General features: G+C 40.9%; 1 protein-coding gene across 7 annotated transcripts in view; it reads left to right on the top strand.

The window, feature by feature from the left end:
- The window catches only part of USH2A (usherin), a 432,976-nt gene that overhangs the window by 239,657 nt on the left and 169,241 nt on the right, over positions 1–24,078 (top strand). For all 7 annotated transcript variants that reach the window (XR_014218160.1, XM_082217159.1, XM_082217162.1 and 4 more), the window contains one exon: positions 14,381–14,560. Coding sequence is in view for 6 of the 7 variants with exons in the window: in XM_082217159.1 (XP_082073285.1) it covers positions 14,381–14,560 (180 nt within the window). In the remaining variant the exon portion in view is untranslated. The remainder of the gene's footprint in view (positions 1–14,380; positions 14,561–24,078) is intronic.

The following is a 24,078-nucleotide window of genomic DNA, read 5'->3' as shown; positions in this document are numbered from 1 at the left end:
TTGAAGACCTGATGTGTAGGCTCATCTTATTTCTGTTTCACTGCAAAGTGGAAGCAAACGATCACAGTTGAGAAGTTGGTTAGGGTAAGCTTCCCCACATCAGTATAAGACATAGAGTGCTTCCCATTTTACTTTAAGCTGCTTACCAAAAGAGGTGAAATGGCTGGAAGGTTAGTACCATGTGGGCATAGTGGCAGGGTACTCTGCCAACCTCCCCACTGCCCTTTTTCACCCTCTGGGGTTCTCTTACATTACTGTTTCATGTTGGCAAACGGTTCCATGTGTTTTTCTTTCCATTAAACATTTCTCCCATGCTTCCTAATCTGCAAAAGACCCATGAGACTAGTTATTTCATCTTGTCTTCCCCTGAGCTTTAATTGAATTGCAGGAAGCTAGTGCAGCTGGCTAACACAGGGATATTGGTGTCTCTCTGCTTTCAAGGGAAGTTCTTCCTGTTACCTTTATTTTTGAAAGGAAGTCATTTTTTTAAAAAATCACACACACACACACACACATATATATAGTCTATTAATAATTTTTAAAAGTTCCCCGAGTTATATATTGTGCACATTGGCTCTGAAGTCAGTGACTGAAGTGGATGGCAAAACACAGGGCCAATTTATATCATAATTGTGAAACTTTTCCTGAACTGAACAATTTCAGGCTGCAGGTGGAATGTTTTATGTTTATATGATCACCTCTGGGGGATTTTTTTTTTTTAATCTACTAGTATGTCAAGGAGAAGGGCTCACACATATAACATGTGGAATAACACTTCCATTGTTTCAAGACTTTTATTAAATAAATGTGATACCAAGAGGCTGACTATTTCCAACCTGCTACTGATTTACTCTGTGACCTGGGCAGTTCATTTAACCTTTCTGTAATTTTCTGTATCTTTATTCAAGAAGGATAATAATACTTTATATCCCAGGAGTGGTGGGGACTAATTAGTTAGTGTATTACAATGTTCTGTGTAAGTGATAAATATAATTAGTATTAAATTAAGAAGATAGTGTGCATGGATCCAGTGGCGTAGCGTGGGTTGTCAGCACCCGGGGCAAAGCAAGTAATTTGCGTCCCCTAACCCGTGGATTTGCGCCCCCTAACCCTAACCCCCAGATGTTGCGCCCGGTGCGGCTGGCCCCCCCTGCACCCCCCACGCTATGCCACTGCATGGATCCTCAATATGGTGGAAAAAGGGACTGTCTGAAACAATGGTGCTTAACCTAGGAACTGCATGAAAAGGAAATTTGTCCAGAATAGTGGATGGAGAATTTGTCCAGAATAGTGGATGGAGAAAGGATTTCTCACTTTATATATTATTGTCTGCAAATATTTTGTCTATAAATTATATTTTGTGGCATTTCCCTCTGATGCTTATGGTTTTGTACTTTGTGAGAATATTGGGACAAGTAACTCCCCTCCCACATTGGCCTCCCTATGGAAATTATAACTGAATCACAAACTACAAATCAAAACTTGGCATCAGTGCCTGCATTGGCATCAAAAAATCAATAGGACCTATGGTTGGAAGTTAACTTACTATGAAACTGATTAGTTTGTTTCAAACCAGGATCCCTGGTTCAAGCACAACACTGAGATTTTTTAAAAAATGAAACTTAATTGGTCAGAAGTCCTTCTCCCAGTCACAATGGAGGAGGAGGGAAGATTGTGTAAGTTCACTGCTCCCCTTGGGCTTATTCAGACTTATCTAGGTAAAGGTAAAGGACCCCTGGACGGTTAAGTCCAGTCAAAGGCGACTATGGGGTGTGGCGCTCATCTTGCTTTCAGGCTGAAGGAGCCAGCATTTGTCCACAGACAGCTTTCTGGGTCATGTGGCCAGCATGACTAAACTGCTTCTGGCACAATGGAACACCGTGACAGAAACCTGAGTGTTTACCTTCCTGCCGCAGTGGTACCTTTTTATCTACTTGCACTGGCGTGCTTTCGAACTGCTAGGTTGGCAGGAGCTGGGACAGAGCAATGGGAGCTCACCCCATCATGGGGATTTGAACCACCAACCTTCCAATAGGCTTAGTGGTTTAGACCACAGCGCCTACATAGCACTAAACCACAGTTTAGCGTAGGATGTGAGCCACACCAATAGGTCACTATTATTACTAATTTATTCCTTACAGAGAGTTAACAGCTACATTTGTATTTTATATTGAACCTGGCCTCATGGATTTCAGCATTTTATCCCAGCATTTCTCTTCAGATTCCTTTTATGCAGAAGCCCATCATATATGAAGTTGTGCAAATTTCAGCTAGCAATGTCAGGATCATGTTGAATATAACTTCCATTCTTTGTGGAAGAGTACACTTTGACACTAATGGTATTTTGTTGACAATGTCTGTATTTATTATATGACTTTTTATAAAATGGTTTCTTTTCACTACTTCACTCTTCCAAAAGCAAATTTATATTTTTAAATGGTTTGTGACTGACCATGTTAAAGGGAACCGGTTCATTACGGCTCACAAAAGGATTTATTTTGTTATCATAAATCAGTTTTATTCCACATTTTTATTATTCTCCTGGGTCAGTTTCTCCAATTGGAATCAATACAAGTGTAAGTGACACAATCAATCTAGATATTTGATTGTGGATTTGACCCCCCCCCCCGTGCTGCTTAACTAGTCTCTCTACCATAGCATCTCTGGAGAACTGAGAACTCTTATTGACAACCATGAATTATGAACACCAATTCATAATCTTTTATTGTATGGGAGGATATACAACACAATTTGTATAACATTTATATTACAAAGCAGATTTTGTTGTTTTTAGGTTTCTTGGGGGATTAAATTTATTAAAAGTATGCATCTGTTCAATGCAGAGGGCCATGGTTTGAACAGATACTTTGCATTCTAGGAAAGTTGTGTGGCATAGTTGCTTAAATTTTTAATACCTGGCTGTAATAAGAACATAAGGAAAACTTGCTGCATCAGGCCAGCAACCCATCTAATCCAGCATCCGGTTCGCACAGTGGCCACCCAGGTGCCTTGTGGGTAACCTTCAAGCAGGAGGTGGTGAGCCCACCCAACAGCACTCTCTCCTCAAGCAACTGATATTCCATCAACTGCTTTTCAGAAGTCTCACTGCCCCTAACCATGGAGGCAGAGCTTAGCTGTTGTGACTAATAGTCACTTATAGCCTTATCCTCAGTGACTGTGTCCAATCGTCCTTTAAAACCACCCATTTGAGTGGCTATCATTGCCTCCTGTGGGAACAAATTCCAAAGTTTAATTGTGCACAGTGTGAAGAAGTACTTTTTATCTGTTCTGGACCTTCCAGCATTCAGGTTCGTTGGCGGTCCGAAAAAAATTGTACTGCTATGAGAGACGGAGAAAAACTTTTCTCTATCCACTTTCTCCATGTTAAGCGTAATTCTATAAACTTTTGCATAACACCACTAATGACTGGCTGTGTTGCTTAAGTTGTTTGAGGTGAGCTCCCCAAAGCAAAAGTTCAACTCAGTAAGATTTACTGTAGGAGGACCAACATCATAGCATAAACTGGATTAGGTCATAATTAATATACTTTCAGTTTTGTTACATGAAGAATTCAGCATAATTTGGAGTTGTCAGCATCCTTCCTGAGGCAGTTTGAAAGTCTTTTGTAGATCTGAATTCCTCAGGCCTACATCCATAGCAGAAACCTCTGAATTCACATTGAATACAAGATAGGCTACAATCTTCACCACCACCCCAAAGTTGATGTTGGGAAGGGTGGTTAGGCATGCAGTAGAGTTGTCTCCCCACCAGCCTCCATCAGCAGAGAGGAGTACCACTTTTGGTGGGAATGTGCTCTGCCTGAATTGGTGGGCAGCCAGCACCACCAGATCCCCCACGGCTGTAGCCACTGGAAAGCTACTAAACAGGCCATTTTATTGCAGGAAGGCAAATACTTTGGATCTGTGGGATTCAAGGCTCTGCAGATCTTTCAAGCACTGGAGCTAGTACAGCAAAAAACCAGCCATAACCCCCCCCCCCTTTCCACCTTGATTAGCAGGAGCTGATCTGCCACAGTTAGTGTAGGTCTATTAGAGATACCTGCACCACTGTCCCCCATCATAGAATCATAGAGTTGGAAGAGACCACAAGGGCCATCGAGTCCAACCCCCTGCCAAGCAGGGGTCTAATGTTCTGGTCTAATGCCAGATCTCACGGAGGATGGAGGCAAGGCTTCTTGTGTGCTTCTTGTGTTGCTGAACCAGTGATGTGGTGGTTCTTTGAGTAAGACTATATACAGAAGACAATAGAAAGGCTAGGATATCTTTAAAAGTGAGGGGCACAGGACACTCTATATATTGTTTTTGTTTAATCTGGACATTTACTGAAAACATGTAGTTTCTGGAAATGGTTTAAGGTCTCATCGGCTTCAAAGAAAAACAGTGGTGAAAATGATCTAATGCTGTCATGTGTTCTGATTGCTCAATTAAGATATGCCCTGTGTGGATCCTTATTTTGTTTACCTTATGACATTGAGAAGCAATTAAATTCTTCCAGCCCGGAGAGGTGTTTGGTTAAACAACTTGTTAAAGAACTGGGACTTGGGGGATTTCTTGTTACAATATAAACAAAGGAACTTACAGGGTGTAGACCTTGGGAAGAGTACTCAGAGTTGAATTCACAAAGTAATGGACAGGAATATGTTTTAAGAGGCATAACTGACTTCTTTTGCATTAAGGCTACACCAATTTTTAAACACCTTGCTATGTACCTTCACTTTTATAGCATAATTAGAGGGCTTGAAATTCTGATCCAACTGCAAGAACAGCCAACTCATCCATCAACTCAAAACCAGTTTTCATAATTATTTGAAAGCACCATTCACAAAGAAAAGCGCAAAGGCTGAACAAAAATGACATTAGACTTTTAAATGTTTTTGATGGTGCAGAGGCCCAATTTCCCCAAACTTGTAATTGACTGAAAATCCAATTTGCAACAACCATGCAAATTAGGCTACTTGTTGATAAACAAGTAAAAAAGAAAAGTACTTCCAAACAAACATGAGTTTTGTTTTACCTGATAGACAGAAAGAAAGATAGAAAGATAGCTAGACAAAGAACTTTAGTGCACAATTTTTTTCCTTTCTTTTCTTTTTGTGGCCCTTACAAAACTTCTTCTGCAATTCCTTCAGATTTATTGAAAACCACTGCAATAGAAGTTGATCAGTAAGACAATTCTAGCTCTTCCTCTAAATTAATCGTAAAGTGATCTATCTCAGCTAATTTTCCCATGTGTAAAGTGGGAACAATATTGGGCTGTCTTACAGGAATATTAGGAAGATGAATGTGATGAAAAATGCAAGATCTAAGGTTTTGTTTGATCTGTTACTGAAAAGTTCAGCTCATTGTGATGCCATTGTGATGAATTGGAGGAAGCAATTATGGGTTAAGATGAAGCAGTTCCAGTTCAACAATCGTACAAGGAAGTGAGCCTTCTTGTTGTTGTTTAGTCGTGTCCAACTCTTCGTGACCCCATGGACCAGAGCACGCCAGGCACTCCTGTCTTCCACTGCCTCCCGCAGTTTGGTCAAACTCATGCTGGTAACTTCGAGAACACTGTCCAACCATCTCGTCCTCTGTCTTCCCCTTCTCCTTGTGCCCTCCATCTTTTCCAACATCAGAATCTTTTCCAGGGAGTCTTCTCTTCTCATGAGGTGGCCAAAGTATTGGAGCCTCAGCTTCACGATCTGTCCTTCCAGTGAGCACTCAGGGCTGATTTCCTTAAGAATGGATCGGTTTGATCTTCTTGAAATCCATGGGACTCTCAAGAGTCTCCCCCAGGACCATAATTCAAAAGCATCATTTCTTCGGTGATCAGCCTTCTTTATGGTCCAGCTCTCACTTCCATACATCACTACTGGGAAAACCATAGCATACGGACCTTTGTCGGTAAGGTGATGTCTCTGCTTTTTAAGATGCTGTCTAGTTTGTCTGTCATTGCTGAATTGAACCTACTCGTGAGCAAACATGTAGACCCTGAAACCCGTTGCAAGTATCTCTACAATTTTATCCAGTTACTAATTAACTCTAGGAAAGTCACAATAGGGTATATTCCAGCATGCATCTTTAACCTGCAGTTGGATTGTCTGAATTTACATTTCCTGACTAGCGTATTTACCTTTTCCCATGACTGTATTGTAATGGCTTACATGCAATATAGGTAGCACGAGGTCATGAAATGCAGAGCAAGGCCTGCTTCGTTGAAGGCAGCTAGTCTCAAATTCCTAACCAGAGAGTTCTACCTAGTCACCTTCCGGTATGCCTTCTGCATCTATCACTTCTCAGTTATTTCCAGATGTGTTATTTTTCTATTATGCTGCCTCTCTTGTTGCTTTGAATTAGTGTTTTTAAAATAGGCTTTAATGTTTTTAAGGTTGATGTGTTCTTTGTACATGACCATGAGCAATTTTGTTACTTGGCAAGGGGACTCTGAACTGTTAAAATGATTGGATTAGCAATACGAAATGACTGCTGTAAATTCAGTGAATCAGAGTGGATATTGCCATTCAATACTATTGCTTCTTCACGTATACATTCATTCAGCGAGGTGAAGTATGGGATAAAGAGAACTCCTCTTTCTGAATACAAAAAAGAACGAATTTAGTTTATTCTATTTCCTTTTCTATTACAGTCTTTGCCATGAATGGCTTGATGTTGTGCCATTTTCTATTCCTGTTACAATCTTTGTAACATGAATAAGAAATTGGAATGCTAATGCCTACCAGATAGTATTCCATGTCTGCTTGGTGCTATACTGCACTACTGTGACCTTTGCAATATTATGTATTCTGATTGGCTGTCCATTTCACCTCTTTCCCACAAGTTAATAAGGCTGTAAAAAGGAGAGAACTTGAAATGGCCAGCCAGTCAAATTACAGAATATTGAAAAGGTCAAAACAGTACAGCTCACAGGGAAAAAAAAATTACGGGAATATATGAGGCATTAAAATTCTTGTGACAATGATTATAAGAAGAATGGGAAAGGATGCCCATTTATGTTATTTCAGTCTAGTGAACCCCATAGGATGATGGACCCAGGACAGCAGTAATTCATGCACCAGCAATCCACTAGAGTTTTATGCACCTATTTACATGAATATTAAAGAAAAAACATGCTTTAGAACATCTTTCGAACAATTCCCTTACATTTGCATGCTCATTCATCAATAGGAGCATTGGGTGAAGCTTATAGTATGTGCCCATAATAGCACACTTTATTACCTCAGTTTTCACCCAGATAGATTGTCAGATAGATATTTTTAATCTATGCATATCATTTTATATAGAAACTAGCAGGATAAAATGGCAGTAGTAAGAGGCACCTCTCTACAAGACATGAGATTCCCTTCCCTACTAAAGGTGGACAGGTTTCCCAAATAAATTGTGAAATTAGCTTGAAATCTATCTGTTTATTTAATTTGTGTACTGCCCTTCATTCAAAGATGACAGGGAAGTTCACATAAAATTACAAAAGGAGAACACAAAATGTGCAAAACTCCCAAACCAAAACCAAACCAGTAATCCTCTTACAAGCACAAATGCCATCGAATGTCAATCAGCCAAAGACCTGGTTATAGAGAAATGTTTTTGCATGGCACCTAAAGATATGTAATGAAGTTTCCAGGCAAGCCTCCCTAGGGATAGCATTCCAGAAACAGGAAGCCGCCACAGAAAAGTGCCGTTCTCATGTTCACAACCTCCAGATCTCTTGTGGAGGATGTACACAAAGATGAACCTCAGATTTTGATTGCAGGATCCATATCAGTTCATATCAGTAGAGGTGGGTATTTTAGGTATGGCGATCCCGAGTCATATGAGGCTTTATAGGCCAAAACCAGTGCGCTGAATTGGCCCCAGAAACTAATTCACAGCCAGTGCAATCAGTCTAGGAATGGCATTATATGCTTAAACCATTTTGCCCTGGTGAGCAGCCTGGCTGCCGACTTCTGTACCAGCTGAAATTTCCAAATTGTATTCAGAGGCAGTAATCCAACCTAGAGGTTACCAGAGTATAGACAACAGAATTTAGGTTATCCCTGTCCAGATAGGGGAGCAGTTTGACCACCAGCCCAAGCTGATGGAAGGCTCTCCACATCACTTAGGCCACCTGAGCCTCAAGCAACAGTAAAAGATCCAGAAGAACCCCCAAGCTACGTACATGCTCCTTCAGAGGAAGTGTGACCCCCATCAAGAGGAAGCAACCGTCCATCCATCCGGTCTAGGGAACCACCCCTTAAAAGTGCTTCGGACTTATCTGGATTCAACTTCAGTTTGTTGGCTCTCATCCAGTCCATTACCAATGCAAAGCAACAGTTCAGCACTGCCTCCTTCAAGCAGGCAGGAACCACCCCCTCTCACAAGGAAGCATTAGTCACCTCCCTGGCCAAGACAGCTGTTCCCTCCCTGCTAGTTTTTATCACTCAAGAGCAGCAAGGGTCCAGAGTGCAAGTGGTCACCCTGACCGATCCAAGCATCTTATCCACCTCCTCAGCTCTTACTAACTGAAACTCATCCAACGCAACAGAACTAGACAGCGCTCTAGACTCCCCTTGACTTTTATCTACTGTAATAGTGGAGTAAAGATCCCAGTGGATGAAAACAAGCCACAGTGAGCTCCCATTGCTTCTACCACCTCCTTCAGCCCAGACTGTAAGTGATTTCTCACTACCCAGAGATGCTCTGCCAGTTGGCAGGAGCTTTGGCAGGAGCACCAGGCATATCAGCTGGGAAATTCCCCAGAGCCATCTGGAAGCCCACCGGATCCATCAGCCTCAAAGGTGAGACCATCCTGAAAGGTCCCCTGCCTCTACGGAGGGGGAAAGGTGTTGAAAGCAGAAACCTCAACAGGAAGTGATCTGGCCATGACAAGGTTCTGGTGTCAATATCACCCACTTTCAGATCACCCTCTTCCTGCCAATTGAGAAAACAAGGTCCAGAGTGTGACCTGCCGGTGAATAAGATGTTGAAGTCCCCCAGAACCAGCAGTGTGGGAGTCCTCAGCATCCGTCAGCTCAGGCAGGGAGATTGCTGGGCATCAAATTGGGTTGTAAACCTCCTGAGTTTCCCAGAGGTAGGGGATTTGGATAATTACTCCAAGCCAATCAAGAGCTTGGGAAAATGCTGCCACCATCATGAATTTATGAATCATAAATAAGAACAAAATAAATTTCAGCTTGTTTTGTAAGATGTTTTTGCAAATCTTTATAGCCATTCCGTCATCATTGGCATTATTTTTTATCTCTAAAAAGCAGTCGTCTCTGTGTTATCTCTGCGTATGGAAAATATTTTTAATCTCATTTATTACATTTAACCTCTATTGATCCTTTTTCACCCAACTTCCATCCACCGATTGCTACTCGGTACAAGTTCGTTATTTTTGCTTCTAACAAGGCACATAAAATTGTGCTTGACTCATAGTTAGAAACAGCAGAGTGGTGTGAGCTGTTTTCTAAATGAGCTTTTCCATATCTGTGGTTTGTACATTTCCCACCTTTGCTCACGCAGCGGGGGATATGATAGCCTGCAGACTTTTCTGGACTATAATACATCTCCTTTGTGAACCTCCTTGTATTGAACAAGCCCCTAAATACACTTGAGTCAAAGGGTCATTTATTTTTCACCCTCCTCTTCTCAGCAGGCATTGTGAGTCTATGAGATAAAAGTATTATTACTATTTTTTTTAATAAAAAAAAAGGTTGCATGATCTACAGGTTGTAGGCAGTATAAGGAACAGAAAGCTGCCTTCATCTTCCCACTTCATTGCTCTCCATGGCATTTCCTTGTCAGTTTATTAGTGCTACTTACACAAACTGATCTTAGTGAACACAATGGGGGGCTGGCCCAGGCTGCCAAAGAGAGCAGTCAATCCAAAAGATCAGTTCCCATGGGTCTCTGCTTCAAAGGAAAACCTCACTTAGGTTGCATGAAACTTTTGCTCTGTGTGAAATTCTTGGAGTGATACAATGATGATATAATTAACAAAAGATGGTGGAAGATCAAGGAGGTTTACCTTTGGGTCCTGGCATTTCTTTCCAACTGTATTTTTCACATAGGGACCCTAAAAGGTTGTCCATAATTTTAACCCTCCCCTCTTATTATTGTACTGGTCTGTTGCCCTAAACCCTAAGCCTAAGATTCTATTTGATGACACAGAAACATTTAGAATGAGGCTACAAATACCCACCCACCTCCTCTTTTAATATTTACACGCAGGGGCACTTTCTGCAATAAAAATGGAGCACAAAGGATAATATCATATACCTCCCCCACCCCACTCTATTCATTGTGCTTGTAGAGGAGCACGTTTGAAGAAGCCATGAGAAGGAAAAGTAAATAAGGGCTAATTTATGGGTCATTTTTCAATGCCTTGAAATGAAAGGCTTTTGAAGTCCACTTTTCATTTACCTTAAGGGGGGGGAAGCCTTATTGTAATCTCAGTGATGTAATATTTAATAGCAGCTAGATATTGGTCATATTTGGAATTCCAAAATGGGCCTAAGTTGTTTGGCTTCACTCAATACTGTTTCCCTTTAGTGACTTTTTAAAGCTGTCCACGTCGAGTGTCCCGGGGGGGTGGGGTGCTGCCCGTGGCGAGTGTCCCTGGGGGAGGCACAGCGATGTCAGCCCCCCTCTCAGGGATGACACCCAGGGCGGACCACCCCTACTGGACCCCCTTCCTCTGCCACTGTGTAGAAGAGAAGCCTTTTCTGTATTTCCGCTATGCATTTGTGCTGGATTGGCTTTTGACATACCACTGTATCCATAAAAAGAACTTTGCTGGATCAGACCAAAGTCCAGCCTCCTGTTCCACCCATGGCTAACCAGATATCTCTTGGGAAGTCCACAAGCAGGACACGAAGTCAGTTGCCTTCTCTAGCTGTTCTTCACCAACAACCACTTCCTGTAAATTTGGAGGCAGCATATATCAATCATGACTAGTAGCCACTGACAAGCTTATTCTTCCATGAAATTATCTGGTTCCCCTTTAAAAGTCATCCGGGTTAACTGTTTTTGAGGCAGTGGCTGCTGTTAGGGAGAGATGGTTGTATAAATTAGTCCCAAAACCAGGATTGCCTGCTTACTGAACAACTTTCCGCTGGCTCTCCATGAGGAAAGGCTGGTTCTAGAAGCTTCCTTCGCGGACATATCCTTGCTGAATGGAGTTGACAGTAAGGGGTTGATGAAAACATCCTGGTTGAGGATCCTGTCAGGAAAGGGAAAGGCTGAAACAAATAGGATAAATAGTTGCCTCAGTGCAAACCATACAGGAGGAAGAACAATTGCCTTAAAACTTACCAGTATCTTAGGCTATTTCTAATATAGGCATGAGGCACGTTCTTGTTGTCAAACCGCTGTGTTTAGAATTGCGAGTCAGGTGCGAAGAAGGACACATATGAAAAATGGAAAGAGGAATGCACTACCCACTTATACTCACAAATAGGATCCAAGCTGAGGCAAACTAGTCAGGAATGCCATCAAATGATATGAAATGCTTATCAGTGTCGCACTTTCTTTCAGGCTGAACCAATGTGGCTGCATTTTCCAGCCCACTGAAAGTCAAGTTTATGCAGTGAAAAGTGGCAAAGCTGCACACTGTGTGTCACTGCCAGCATGAGTAATTTGAGGACCTGCATTCTTGAAGAAAAGGGTGTGTGTGAGAGAGAGAGAGAATAAGATTTTCCTAATATTTTAGTTGCCAGTACTGCAAATTGTTTGGATAAGAAACCTTTGTTCAGTACATAATTCATGTTAGGAGATCTGTCACTGGCTCCTTGTTGGAATTTGAAGCAGTGAGCAATTTGAACTCCTGCTTTGCCTAACTCATTATAAATGTGCAAGTTCATTTTTGGGGGGAGCTGAATAAAATGGTTATGTAATTACATACTTCTCATAATTATTGAGTAATTATATACTTCTCATAATTACCAAGTAATCATTCTGCTATAACTAGAACTTAATGTTACAACTAATTATATAATTACTGTGTATTACTGTTGTTATCTAGGCATCAGAACCAAGTGTTGCTTTGCTGATAGCTTTTTATCGTAAGCATTTTAAAACAAAAATACTAATATTTGTTGTGTAGCTGAAAGTGGATCTTACATACTGAACATACAGTGGAAAATAACACTTTTTGCAAGTGGGAAAAATGATTGTGTGAATGATTCATTGCATTTGTAATCTGCAAATGGGATAAAATGTTGCTCCTTTTAAAAAAATTGTATAATTAAATGCAAGGGAATATAATACATGAAAATTGTTACTGGCATCCATCTGTCTTGGGAGACAGTGGAAGAGTGCACCTCATGTGAAGTCAAATTGTTGGAGAGTTATAGCTCCTGATGTGGTTGTAGAGACTAACATGGAAGAGACATTTTCAGTTGCACCTGGGGCAGATGAAGGCAACCAGTTGTGCTGATACAGGTGTACTATAGTGTTGGTTCTTTGTGCTGCTCCCAGCAGTCATTCCTCCTCTGGTCACTGCTGTGGATACACAACCTGAATGATTGTCTCCAGGCACTGCAGTCATCTTCAAGGGATTCCCACATGGTAGGGTTAATGTTCATGGCCTTCATGTCATGTTTGCAGACACCTTTGCAATGCAGAGTTGATATGCCAATGGGTCTGGTGTTTGAAGCCAGCTCCATGTAGCGTACGTCCTAAGGGATCCTGCCATCTTCCATTCTGTGGATATTACCAAGTCAGCATAGACAGGAGTCTACAAACAAGCTGGGAACATGTGGGCTTTGGAGAGGACATCTTTGTTTGAGACTCTGTCCTGCCATGTGATGCCCAAAAACTGATGCAGTGCATGTGGAAGGTGTTGAAGAGTTGCTCATGGGTGTGTGTAAGTTTCCCAAGGCTCACTGCCATAAAGCAGTGCAAGCCTGGTAGACCTTCATCTTGGTATTGGTCATTAGCATAACATTCTCCCATACGCATTTGGAGAGCTGAGCCATTGCCATCACTGCCTTGCCCAATACGCTTGTTGAGCTAAGCATTGATGAAGATGTTGCTGATTATGGTGGAGCCCAGGTAGACAAAATCGTCTACCACCTCAAGTATGTAGACACCATTGCTGATGCATTCAGTGCTGGGGACGTCCTGACCTAGGCTGTTGGTCTATATCAAGCTGGTCTAAAATGCATAGCCTAGTCCAGGTTTAGCCAAAGTGATGCTCGCAAGATGTGATGGACTCAAACTTCCTCAGCCATCATGGCAAATTATCAAGGGTGGTGAGAGCTGTAGTCCACAACTTTTGGAGGACACCATGTTAAGAAGGTAAAGGACCCCTGACAAGTCCAGCCGCGAACGACTCTGGGGTTGCGGCGCTCATCTTGCTTTACTGGCCAAGGGAGCCTACGTTTGTCCTCAGACAGTTTTTCTAGGTCATGTGGCCAGCATGACTAAGCCACTTCTGGCAAAACCAGAGCAGTGCATGGAAATGCTATTTACCTTCCTGCTGGAGTGGTACCTATTTATCTACTTGCACTTTGATGTGCTTTCAAACTGCTAGGTTGGCAGGAGCTGGGACCGAACAACGGGAGCTCACCCCATTGCAGGGATTCAAACTGCCGAACTTCCGATTTGCTTTCCTTCCCAGTTTTACATCATAAACGAGTTAAGTGTGTGTACTCTTCAGTGTACTCTTTAGCCATAATTAAATGCTTAATGAAGTTCTGGTTGTTGATATTCTATAGTATTTTCCTCAGATTTTAAAATAAGTCAGCCACCTTTGAATAAATAAAATAATCAACAACCAGGCACAATAAATTAGGTCTGCTGAATAAGAACAACCCAGTAACAGCAGAAAACACCAAAAAACCCTCATTTCCACTCTCTCAAACACCCTCTCACCTAGGCAATTAAACCCACCCCCTTCTACAGACTCTTGATACCGCGATTTTTCGGCCAGTAACACACCCACTTTATGGTTTTCACTTTCCCAGCCCTGTCTGCTATGACAATTGTTCTTTATGACTTATGGAGAGCCAGTGTGGTGTAGTGGTTAAGAGCGGTAGAGTCGTAATCTGGGGAACCGGGTTCGCGTCTCCGCTCCTCCACATGCAGCTGCTGGGTGACCTTGGGCCAGTCACACTTCTCAGAAGTCTCTCAGCCCCATTCACCTCACTGAGTGTTTGTTGTGGGGGAGGAAGGGAAAGGAGAATGTTAGCCGCTTTGAGACTCCTTCGGGTAGTGATAAAGCGGGATATCAAATCCAAAACTCTTCTTACAGCTTTCTGTTAATGATCATGTGATTATTATTGAGAAATATTGTAACAATTTACATTTGTTTGTTTTTTAACATGGATGAGCTTTATCAGCCAGCGAAACTTTTAGCTTTTTCTCTCTTTTTCTTCCAGCTAATGGCAATTATACTATTTTAAATGGGACAAAAATTTTGCATACCAGCAAAGAAGCAAATATCTGGGTTCCCATTGGAGGACTAATTCCGTTTTCAAACTACACAGTTCAGGTGAATGCGTCCAATAGCCAAGGCTATGTGATGAGTGATCCTGTGATGACCACCACACCTCCTTCGGGTAAGTATGATGAAATGTTCTCCACCCACCCCATCACAAGTAAAGCACACAAACATTTTCAGAAGAGCAGTTTCTGGTCAAAATTAAATAATTGAAGGTGGGGTGCAGTTGTGCTGTCACTGCCCTCTCCGCCCCAATATGCACTATACATTTAAAGCAGCATCAGACCACTTTATAAACAGTCTTGACTTCCCTCAAAGAATCCTGGGAAATGTAGTTTGTTAAGAGTGCTGAGAGCTGTTTGGAGACACCTGTTCTCTTCACAGGGACACAGGTGGCGCTCTGGGTTAAACCACAGAGCCTAGGACTTGCCGATCAGAAGGTCGGCGGTTCAAATCCCTGCGACGGGGTGAGCTCCCGTTTCTTGGTCCCTGCTCCTGCCAACCTAGCAGTCCGAAAGCGCGTCAAAGTGCAAGTAGATAAATAGGTACTGCTCCAGCGGGAAGGTAAACAACGTTTCTGTGTGCTGCTCTGGTTCGCCAGAAGCGGCTTAGTCATACTGGCCACATGACCCGGAAGCTGTACACCGGCTCCCTCAGCCTATAGAGCGAGATGAGCGCCGCGACCCCAGAGTCGGCCACGACTGGACCTAATGGTCAGGGGTCCCTTTGCCCTTTACCTTTATTCTCTTCGCAGACCTAACAGTTCCTTGGGAAGAGAGATTGACTGTGGGACTTGTAGCTCTGTGAGGGGAATGGGAGCCTGCTAACAACCCTCAGTGCCATCAATAAACTATACTTCCCAGGATCATTTGAGGGAAGCCATGAAGTGATATGCAACTGCTTTAAATGTGTAGTACAGAGCGGCCTTTATTTCCATCCTTCTGTTTAGGTAGGCAGTCACCAATCTTTTTGGAAACATGAGAAACTGTTTCAGGCGCCATCCAACCCACGCTGCAAGCAGACACAAACCACCCTTTGCACTGCAGACCTCTCCCAATATGGGTGGGGCTGTGTTTTATTTCGTTTTTAAAGTTTCTTGGTCAGCTGCTAGCAGCGCAAACCTTGGCCGACCCTACCTACTTCCCTTCCTTGTTCCAGAATGGTGTTTGCAGTGTGAACTGGGTGGGCTTTGTGTGTGTGTGTGTGTGTGTGTGTGTGTGTGTATGTGTGTGGCTGTGAATGAGAGGGTAGTGGTGCTTATGACACACAGAGAGACACACACAAGAAAGCAGAGCATCTTTAAAGATGGGCCTATATTTAATATTTATGCCAACTTATTCTAGAAATTATGATATAGCTACTTTCATCATTTGATTGTTGTTGATTACAATTAGGAAACGTATAGCTTTGAAATGATCTTTTTTATGACCTTGTGGTACTTTAAAAGCAATACCTCATTGATTAAATAGGTTTTAGTTCATGCTTCCTTTTACTTAATGATCTGAAAACATATTATCCTGATTTACACATAAAATCATGCTGAAAAGCATGTGGCATTCACTAGACTATGTGTGTTTAAGTAGAATTAAATTAGCACTGGAAGTTATTAAAGAAATTTCCCATCCCGTTGTCCAGTGGACTGTGATTCGTACTGAAATGAATAATAAATGAACCAGCACATATGAGAAAAGCACTGATATATAGGACATTCTATAATCCATATTTACCTTGCCATTATGTTTTATTATAATAATTTTGTTTGAGTGCATTAACACTCTAGGCTCTAATGCCACATTTTAAAATGAAACAGTAAACTGTAGCGCTCTGTCGCAACCGGTTGGTAAGAGGAATTTATCAGATTTGCAAGCTTAACTGAAGGTGATCTGAAGACTTTTGCTTAAAAGTCCAGCTTTGGAGGGCATTTGGGTATGTGCTGGTTCTCTTTTTGAAAGACAAGCATTCTTCACGCAGGCTTATCCTTTTAGCTGATCCTTTTAGCTCTGTTCCCAAACCAGTGCCATTGCATAACGCCACCAGCCAGGAATTGGCACACCTAACCAAGATGTTTACTTGATTTATAGGGTGAGGGGTGCCAAAAAGCACAAGAACACGGTTCATAGTGTTACATTGTGGACTTTGCTTACTGAATCAATATGTAGTGATTACAATATCATTTGCAGCCGTTGGGTCATCCAGAATTCTTCTTTGGTGGCCAAGTGTGGTGACTTCTGTGGCTGATATTCCTGACCCTTGTAGTTGCAGTGATGAATACAGGGACCTAACACATTCCTTTAGTATATATTTCCTCCAGTTATTTCAAATGACTGTTCTGCCTTTGATTCATTCAATCTTCCTCTACAACAGCTCTTGAAAGTGTGTTAGGGAGGTAATGATCCTTTCTTTATCTTAACTCTTTGTTTTGATCACAAAACACATCCTTTACACCAGAAGTGTGAAATGTAGGAAATACGTTTATTTGCATGAGATGGCTGCTTACCAGATTGTTTCTATATTCTGGCTAACTTTGGTGTAGATTGGTATTGTGCAATTTACTCCTGCTTTCTGCCACCACCACCCTGCCATTCTCTTAAAGGGCAGAAGCAGAACTGTAACAATCAATTACTATCCCCCCCCCAAAAAAAATTGTTCACTTAATTGAAGGGCATGTGTAGAACTGTAGGCTACAAAACAGGGGGATGTGTATATTCTTTTCCAAAAGAAACTACCTTTTGTGGCTGTACTTACTTTGCTAAACCGTTTATTAGGCATTGCAAATATAGGCCATCATAAAATATCCATATAGAAAATTTTAAAATATATACAAATAAACAGCCATGCAAAAATATGTAATAATATTTTCATTGGAGTTTCTTCCCTCTAAATAGTGCAATTCACCACTCTAAGAGATACTATTGATAAAAACTCAGCCACCCTTGCAGATTTTGTGGCTGTGTTCAGTGTTCTCTAGCAGGTGTTGAAATCACAAGGTTTCATATCAGTTAATGAAGAATGGGAATTGAGAAATATGTAAAGGTTTGAACTGAAAGCATGCATTAATTGCTAGGATTAATCCATTCATTTCCCTGTGATAAAATGGGAAATTGGTTTATTTATTTAATTTGAAGCAGGCTCCTGTGGAGTGAACTTGTTTTGAATATTTGGTGGATATCCCTTGATTTGGACAATAGCATATTTGACATGGTGTTTGAAAGAACAAATGATTTACCTGTGTAATCTAATCAAGAGAAATTATTACCCCAAATGAACTCTTAGCATAAAATCTATTGATTTGTTATTTACTGTAAGTTCACCAAAAGGAAATGTAATTTATTGATATGAACAATAACAATTCTTGGCTAATAGTAATTTTTTTTGCAAAGTGTGAGTTTTTCTATTTGCATTAGTAAAAACAAACCAAAACACCAACATGATACTTTTAAATGTTGTTATTTTTAAAATAAAATCTTGGATAAAAATTAATTGTATAATTATATAGAAGGTTAATGGAGATTATTTGTACGTGACAACAAAATACAGCTGTTAAAAAGTGTAGCATTTTTAGACTCTGGATTAGTTCGGTTATTTAAAAGATTGCTATGTAATATTCTTTAAAATTTTAACATAGCAAGAAAGACATATTTTGAAGATTATTGCATAGTAATATTTTAAATAACTGAGAATAGTGTTTAGAGTCATATTTAAAAATATCTCTTTAAGATGGGGTTACATTTTTATCAACTATCCTCATTCTTTCAGCGCTGGTTCAAGAGTTCTTAGAAAATAATATAAAAAATAAAATAAAAACAAGATCCAAATGTGAATCCATAAATATGAAACTTTGTTGTGACCCTTCCCCTGTAGAGGTCTTGAGTTACTAATGGGGTTAAGAATTCAACTCTTAATGGGACTTGGTGCATTAGTGTTTTGTATGCATGGAATTTGGCATTTGGTTTAATAAGTGGTTGACATTGGTGATGTCCCTTAATTTGCTTAAATCTAATTGGCTCTTTTATCAGTCAAACCTGTATGGATTGGCAATTGATCAGAAAGGGTCAGCCATGACTGTGCATGTAGTTAAATGATGGAACCACCAGCTAAACTCGGTGTTGCATTATAATAAGCTGAAACTAGGAAAACAAATGATCTCAGAGTTGTAAAGCGAAAGAAAACAGAAGTTTTGCATGATGTTCAAGTTCAGAACAAAGGCATTATGGAGTGTATAAATTTTAAATACACTGCATTTGGCCTCAAGACTTTTTTTTCCAGAGGAACTGAAATCTTGTCTGGAACTGTCTTTGTTACATCAAAGAACTGCATAGAAAGCTAAAAGAGACAGAAGAAGCATAAAAGGGCATAGTTTAAAATGATTAGTGACAAATTTCATACTGCAGAGGTAGAAATAGTTTTCTTCTGAGCTCTCTTTTTCCCTAAAATGAATAAATTCATCCCATTAATCTTGTCCTAATATGTTTCAGGAGGAGTTGTGTGTGTGTGTGTGTGTGTGTGTGTCTGTGTCTGTGTCTGTGTCTGTGTGTGTGTGTGAAGCTCAGCAGAATAATCAGACACTGGCATTCAAGCAATTTTGAAATTAACTCAAATAAATAGCAATTATGGTCTTTAAAATAGCATGAAGAAATTTATGAGAACATTATACATTCCATTATAGTTGTATTGTGGGATGGTTTCGTTGTTCAGTGAGAAAGACAAAGGAGGAGGGTGCGAGGAAGAACCTACTTCTTTGAAATGTATGTTGTGCTAGCTCAGTTCAGTAGGCAATAGAAGCACATGCCTGGGATGTCACAGTTCAAGTGGCACCAGGCTCCCCTGGAAAACTGTCAAAGTAGGAGCACATATGTATCCCCAGACCAGAATCCCCAGGGGTTTTGGGGAGGGGGAGTGAAGGGGGCAGCGTAAATGTTCTCTACCGTTTTCTGTCCTATTGACACTTGCTAGATCTGCAGTATATTATACATGGGGCTCCTTTTGGAGATGGTTTGGAAACTGCAGCTGGTGGAGAATTCAGCAGCCGGAGTCTCGACATATAACACCAACTCTGGCACAACTGCACTGGCTTCCACTTTGTTTCCAAGCAAAATTCAAGGTGCTGGTTTTGACCTACAAATCCCCTTGATCAGGAGTCCGGTGTGATCCCACTTACAATCCCCATTCTGATCTTCCTGCTCAGTTCAGGAAGGATATGTGTTGGGCTGGCTCTCCACTAAATAGGGCTTGAGTGTTAGATGTAGCCAGAATTCCTTAACTCCTGAGCTTCATGAAAGTGTTTTATCAATGCAACTTTATTTCATTCATTACATTTATATCCCCCCTCCTCCAACGAGATTAAGGTGGCACACATGGTTCTTCTTCACTCATTTTATCTTCTTCACAACCCTGTGATGTAGATTAGCTTGCGAGAAAGTGTGTGACCAGCTGAGCTTTCAAGTCTCCCCAGTCTGCAAGCTAACCACACCACCCTGGCTCTTACTTTACAATGGGAGCATTTAAATTTCCCAGTATTAAATGCATGCAGATAGCAAGACATAATGCCTTACCCTTTAATATATTTCCACATATACATTCTGTATGACAGTTCAGGACTCAGAAGGAAAGACTTTATGTAGATGCAATAATAACAGTCTGCTTTCTCAAGAAAGTGTCATCTTAATAAACTGTCAGCAGAGGAAGACATCATGATTTTATTTTTAAAAAACAAAAACACTGGATTAATGTATTTCTTATGCTGCTTGCATGGAGCTTGCTACAATGCAGAGGTTAGTCTTCTGATTAAAAAAAAATATTCAAGCAAAGTGAGCCAAATATCAACTTTTGAGGTACTAAGCATAGCAGAGGAAGCTTTGAAGCTTTCTTGCTTGCAATAGCCTCAGCAAGCCTCCAGCATAGACGTGGCTCCCTAACACATTTATGTACTCTCATGTGGGTTAGATAGACAAAAAATGATAACAAAAAGGAATTCTCTTAAGTGCATCTTGAGGGCATGAATTGTGGGGTTTAGCGGAGAAGAGGGGATCAATCAATGATCCCACCCCCCACAGTTTACCAGGGGATAAATAGTGGGATATTGTTCCTTAAGTATGATTTCCATAAGTGTTCTTTTTTCCTTTTGGCTTTTTTCCCATTTTCAAAGGCAGGCATTCTATAACTTTCAGGTTAAAACCAATCCTGTTTGAGATGAAGTAGTTTGAAATGAAATAGTAAAAAAAAAAAAATGGAAAGAAGAAGACATCAAATGCTTGCTTAGACTTTTAGGATTTGCGTGCATGTGTATTGTAAGATTGTGGTTATATTGCAGCGGGTTTGCCATTCTTTTAGCATTGGATTTTGACTTCTTTATAAGCATGCTCTGGTCATTACAGATGCTCTTTTGGTATCCTTTTGTGGGACTTAGTCTAGAGTTCAGCTGCATTTTTTTACAGCTTTCTGATCCTCACAATGCATACAGGCAGGATGGTACTGGACCCTGGTTGTCCACATATGTGTCAGAGATCAACGTAGGCTGCTGCCTCACACTGGCAAAAGGAGGATCCTGGCAGAAAAGCAGCTGAGACTTTTGCTTTGTTCCTACTTGCTCACAACACTGCTGAAACAAGAAGGCTTGAAGTTGTCCTTTTGACGTGGCTTAAGTGCTGGAGGAGACTCTTGAGAGTCCCATGGACTGCAAGAAGATCAAACCTATCCATTCTTAAGGAAATCAGCCCTGAGTGCTCACTGGAAGGACAGATCGTGAAGCTGAGGCTCCAATACTTTGGCCACCTCATGAGAAGAGAAGACTCCCTGGAAAAGACCCTGATGTGAGGAAAGATGGAGGGCACAAGGAGAAGGGGACGACAGAGGACGAGGTGGTTGGACAGTGTTCTCGAAGCTACCAGCATGAGTTTGACCAAACTGCGGGAGGCAGTGGAAGTCAGGAGTGCCTGGCGTGCTCTGGTCCATGGGGTCACGAAGAGTAGGACACGACCAAACGACTAAACAGCAACACAAAGTGAGCTATCTTCATTATGGGGAGGAGGGTATAATGTTTCGCCCCAAAAGATGTAGTAGTTTTACTCAGTACCTTCCAAGTGAGTGGCCTGTGATATTCTGTTTAGACATTGGAACCTTGGCTTCACATCCATTCTTTGTTGGAACGCTTGAGTTGCAAGAAGGACACCAGCCTAAGAACACAGGAAGCTGCCTTATACTAAGACCATTAGTCCATCTTTTTCAGTATTGTCTACACTGGCAGGCAACAGCTCTCCTGGATTTCAGACAGGGTTCTCTCCAAGCCCTACCGGGAGTTGCCAGAGATTGGACCTGGGACTGCCTGCATGCAATGTAGAAGCTCTACCACTATTGGCACTTCCCCAAACTGTACTCCAAAACTGTGCTCACTTTAGAATCCAAAGTGCATATCCTGAAAACAATTGTGTTTTAAGTCACATCAGTTGTGATTTCACTATAAGCGTAGTGTAATCATTGGATATTATAACCATGAAGTGAAAATAGTACACTAGAGTATTGAAAAAATATCCTTGTTTGGATCAATTGATAGACTTGAACTCTTCATTCCTCATTTAATAATAATAATATTAATAATATTAAACAACAACAACAACACCAACACTGCATGACCTCTCAAGATCTGAAACGAAATGAAAATAAATAGTAGCTTAGGTCTGTTTTAGTGAGGAAAAACATGAACCTGCTTTACGTGTTCCTTGCCCCGCTATGAGACATGTTCTCTGTGTTTGGTATGGACGGCTTTTTTAATTTCTTAAGAACCATCAAATGATGGAGGAAAGAGGTTTCTGATAATGATACTTTTCATCTCTTAATGTATCCTCCCTTATGTAACCAGAGTTGGCTATAATGCTTTGTCTTTTACTTTGACATGTAGGACAAAACCCAGCCAAGCTGTTTTGAGTTTTTGCTAAATGACATAGTGCACCAAAAAAACACACAAAAAACTTGGGCTAGCCAATTTCAAACAGCCACGCAATAATTCACTTGCAAGAAAAAAACTAAAGGATAGTTGCTAAAAATGAGGACATTAGCATAAAAACATTGATAGCAAGTATTAAAGGTACATGCAGCACCTGAAACATTACCCTTAATTTGAGAAGCACGGTACATTTTGTATTAAATCTATATTGCCATTCAGCACTCTGGGTTTTCTTTGTAGAGGCCAAGTAGGGCAGTTACTCTGACAGCGGAGATAAGACCATGGTATCAAATTGAAAATGTGTAGGTATTGTCAAAATACAAAAACCAAAATAAACACAACTTTGGTAATATGTCAGTCTTCCTCCCTAGGTATTGCGTGAGCTGCTGTGATGTCAGAGAGACCATAGCTGGGCAACACAGAACCTGTTCTCAAATGTAATCTTAGGATATCCTGTGAACTGCATGTATCATGCCAGCTGTGTTATGTGTGGTGTAGTGGATCGAGAAATGGACTTTGACCATGATTCCTAGGTTCACGATGCTTACAAAGTGAACTTGAGCCAGTCACACATTCAGGTGTGCAGTTTTACGTTGCTGATTTGTACATCTTCATCATTGACTTGCAGTGCCTTCCAGGAGCTGTGATGGGTACAACGTCTGTGGCCCCTGGACAGAGATGCCCTGGTCTCAGTCCACCCTACCTTACAGGGTGGATTTGAGGATGACATGCACACCATCATGAGTCCCTTAGAGCAATGCACTAATTAAATAAACAGTGATTGGTGGTTTCTTGACTCGTTCCTTTTTTCAGCCCGATTGCTATGCCCACTTTTTATGCCTCTTCATGCGCTGTTATTGAGAGAATAAACATAATGAGAGAAAGAAACACCCCTGAATATGTTGTTTTGCTCTTTGTGGACCTGACTATATTACTTTGTGTCTAAATGTAAAGAAAGCTCCCGACAGTCGTGATGTATTAAATTATAACTGAGAACTAATTCAAGGATCAAAGATGCTCTTTGGGAGAGATCACTTTACTGGTAGGAAAAATCATTACCTTTTTCCCAGGCTCATATATTTGTACTATATGTCTTGGAAATATCATTCCTCACAGTTTCTGAATCTTGATGTTTAATTTAACACAAAGGTCTTTGAGCAGCTCAATGGGAGGCTTTTGCTGGCAGAGTCTCATAGAAGAAAATTGAAATGTACATGTTTTTTCTCATGTATCAAAGAAGTGCAAGAATCTAAACTGACATTTTACATCAAATGAATTATGAACTGTGTACTGTGTACCTAAGGGAACAACAAGCAAATTAGATTTTTGTTAAGGGGGGGAAGAGAAGCCAAAATAATAAAAAATAGGTTTTAGCTGAACCTGACATGCAATGCAGTATTCTTTGTACACTAGAGAATATAGATTTCTTCAAAGAGCCAATACTTTGAATTCTTTAGACATATTGTGAACAAGACAACGAGTCAGTTCTGGTATGCTGCAGCTGGAACGTTGAACTTTGCTACTATTGCTTCTTCATTGGTTTTGACTCATGATTGTGCTGGAATGCTTATGTTGACATGTTATGCTATTAATTTAGTTGGCCACAGGTCCACTGGATCAGTTCTTAAACCAACCAAAATGCAACATAAGTAGCTTTCTGTCTTTCTTGGGCGCAAGGCCTGTTCAGTATTCCTGGC

This window comes from Podarcis vaucheri (genome assembly GCF_965113315.1).
Source record: "Podarcis vaucheri genome assembly, chromosome: 3".
Lineage (NCBI taxonomy): Eukaryota > Metazoa > Chordata > Lepidosauria > Squamata > Lacertidae > Podarcis > Podarcis vaucheri.
Note: the sequence above shows the minus strand (reverse complement) of the source record. Positions and strands in the feature narration are given on the sequence as shown.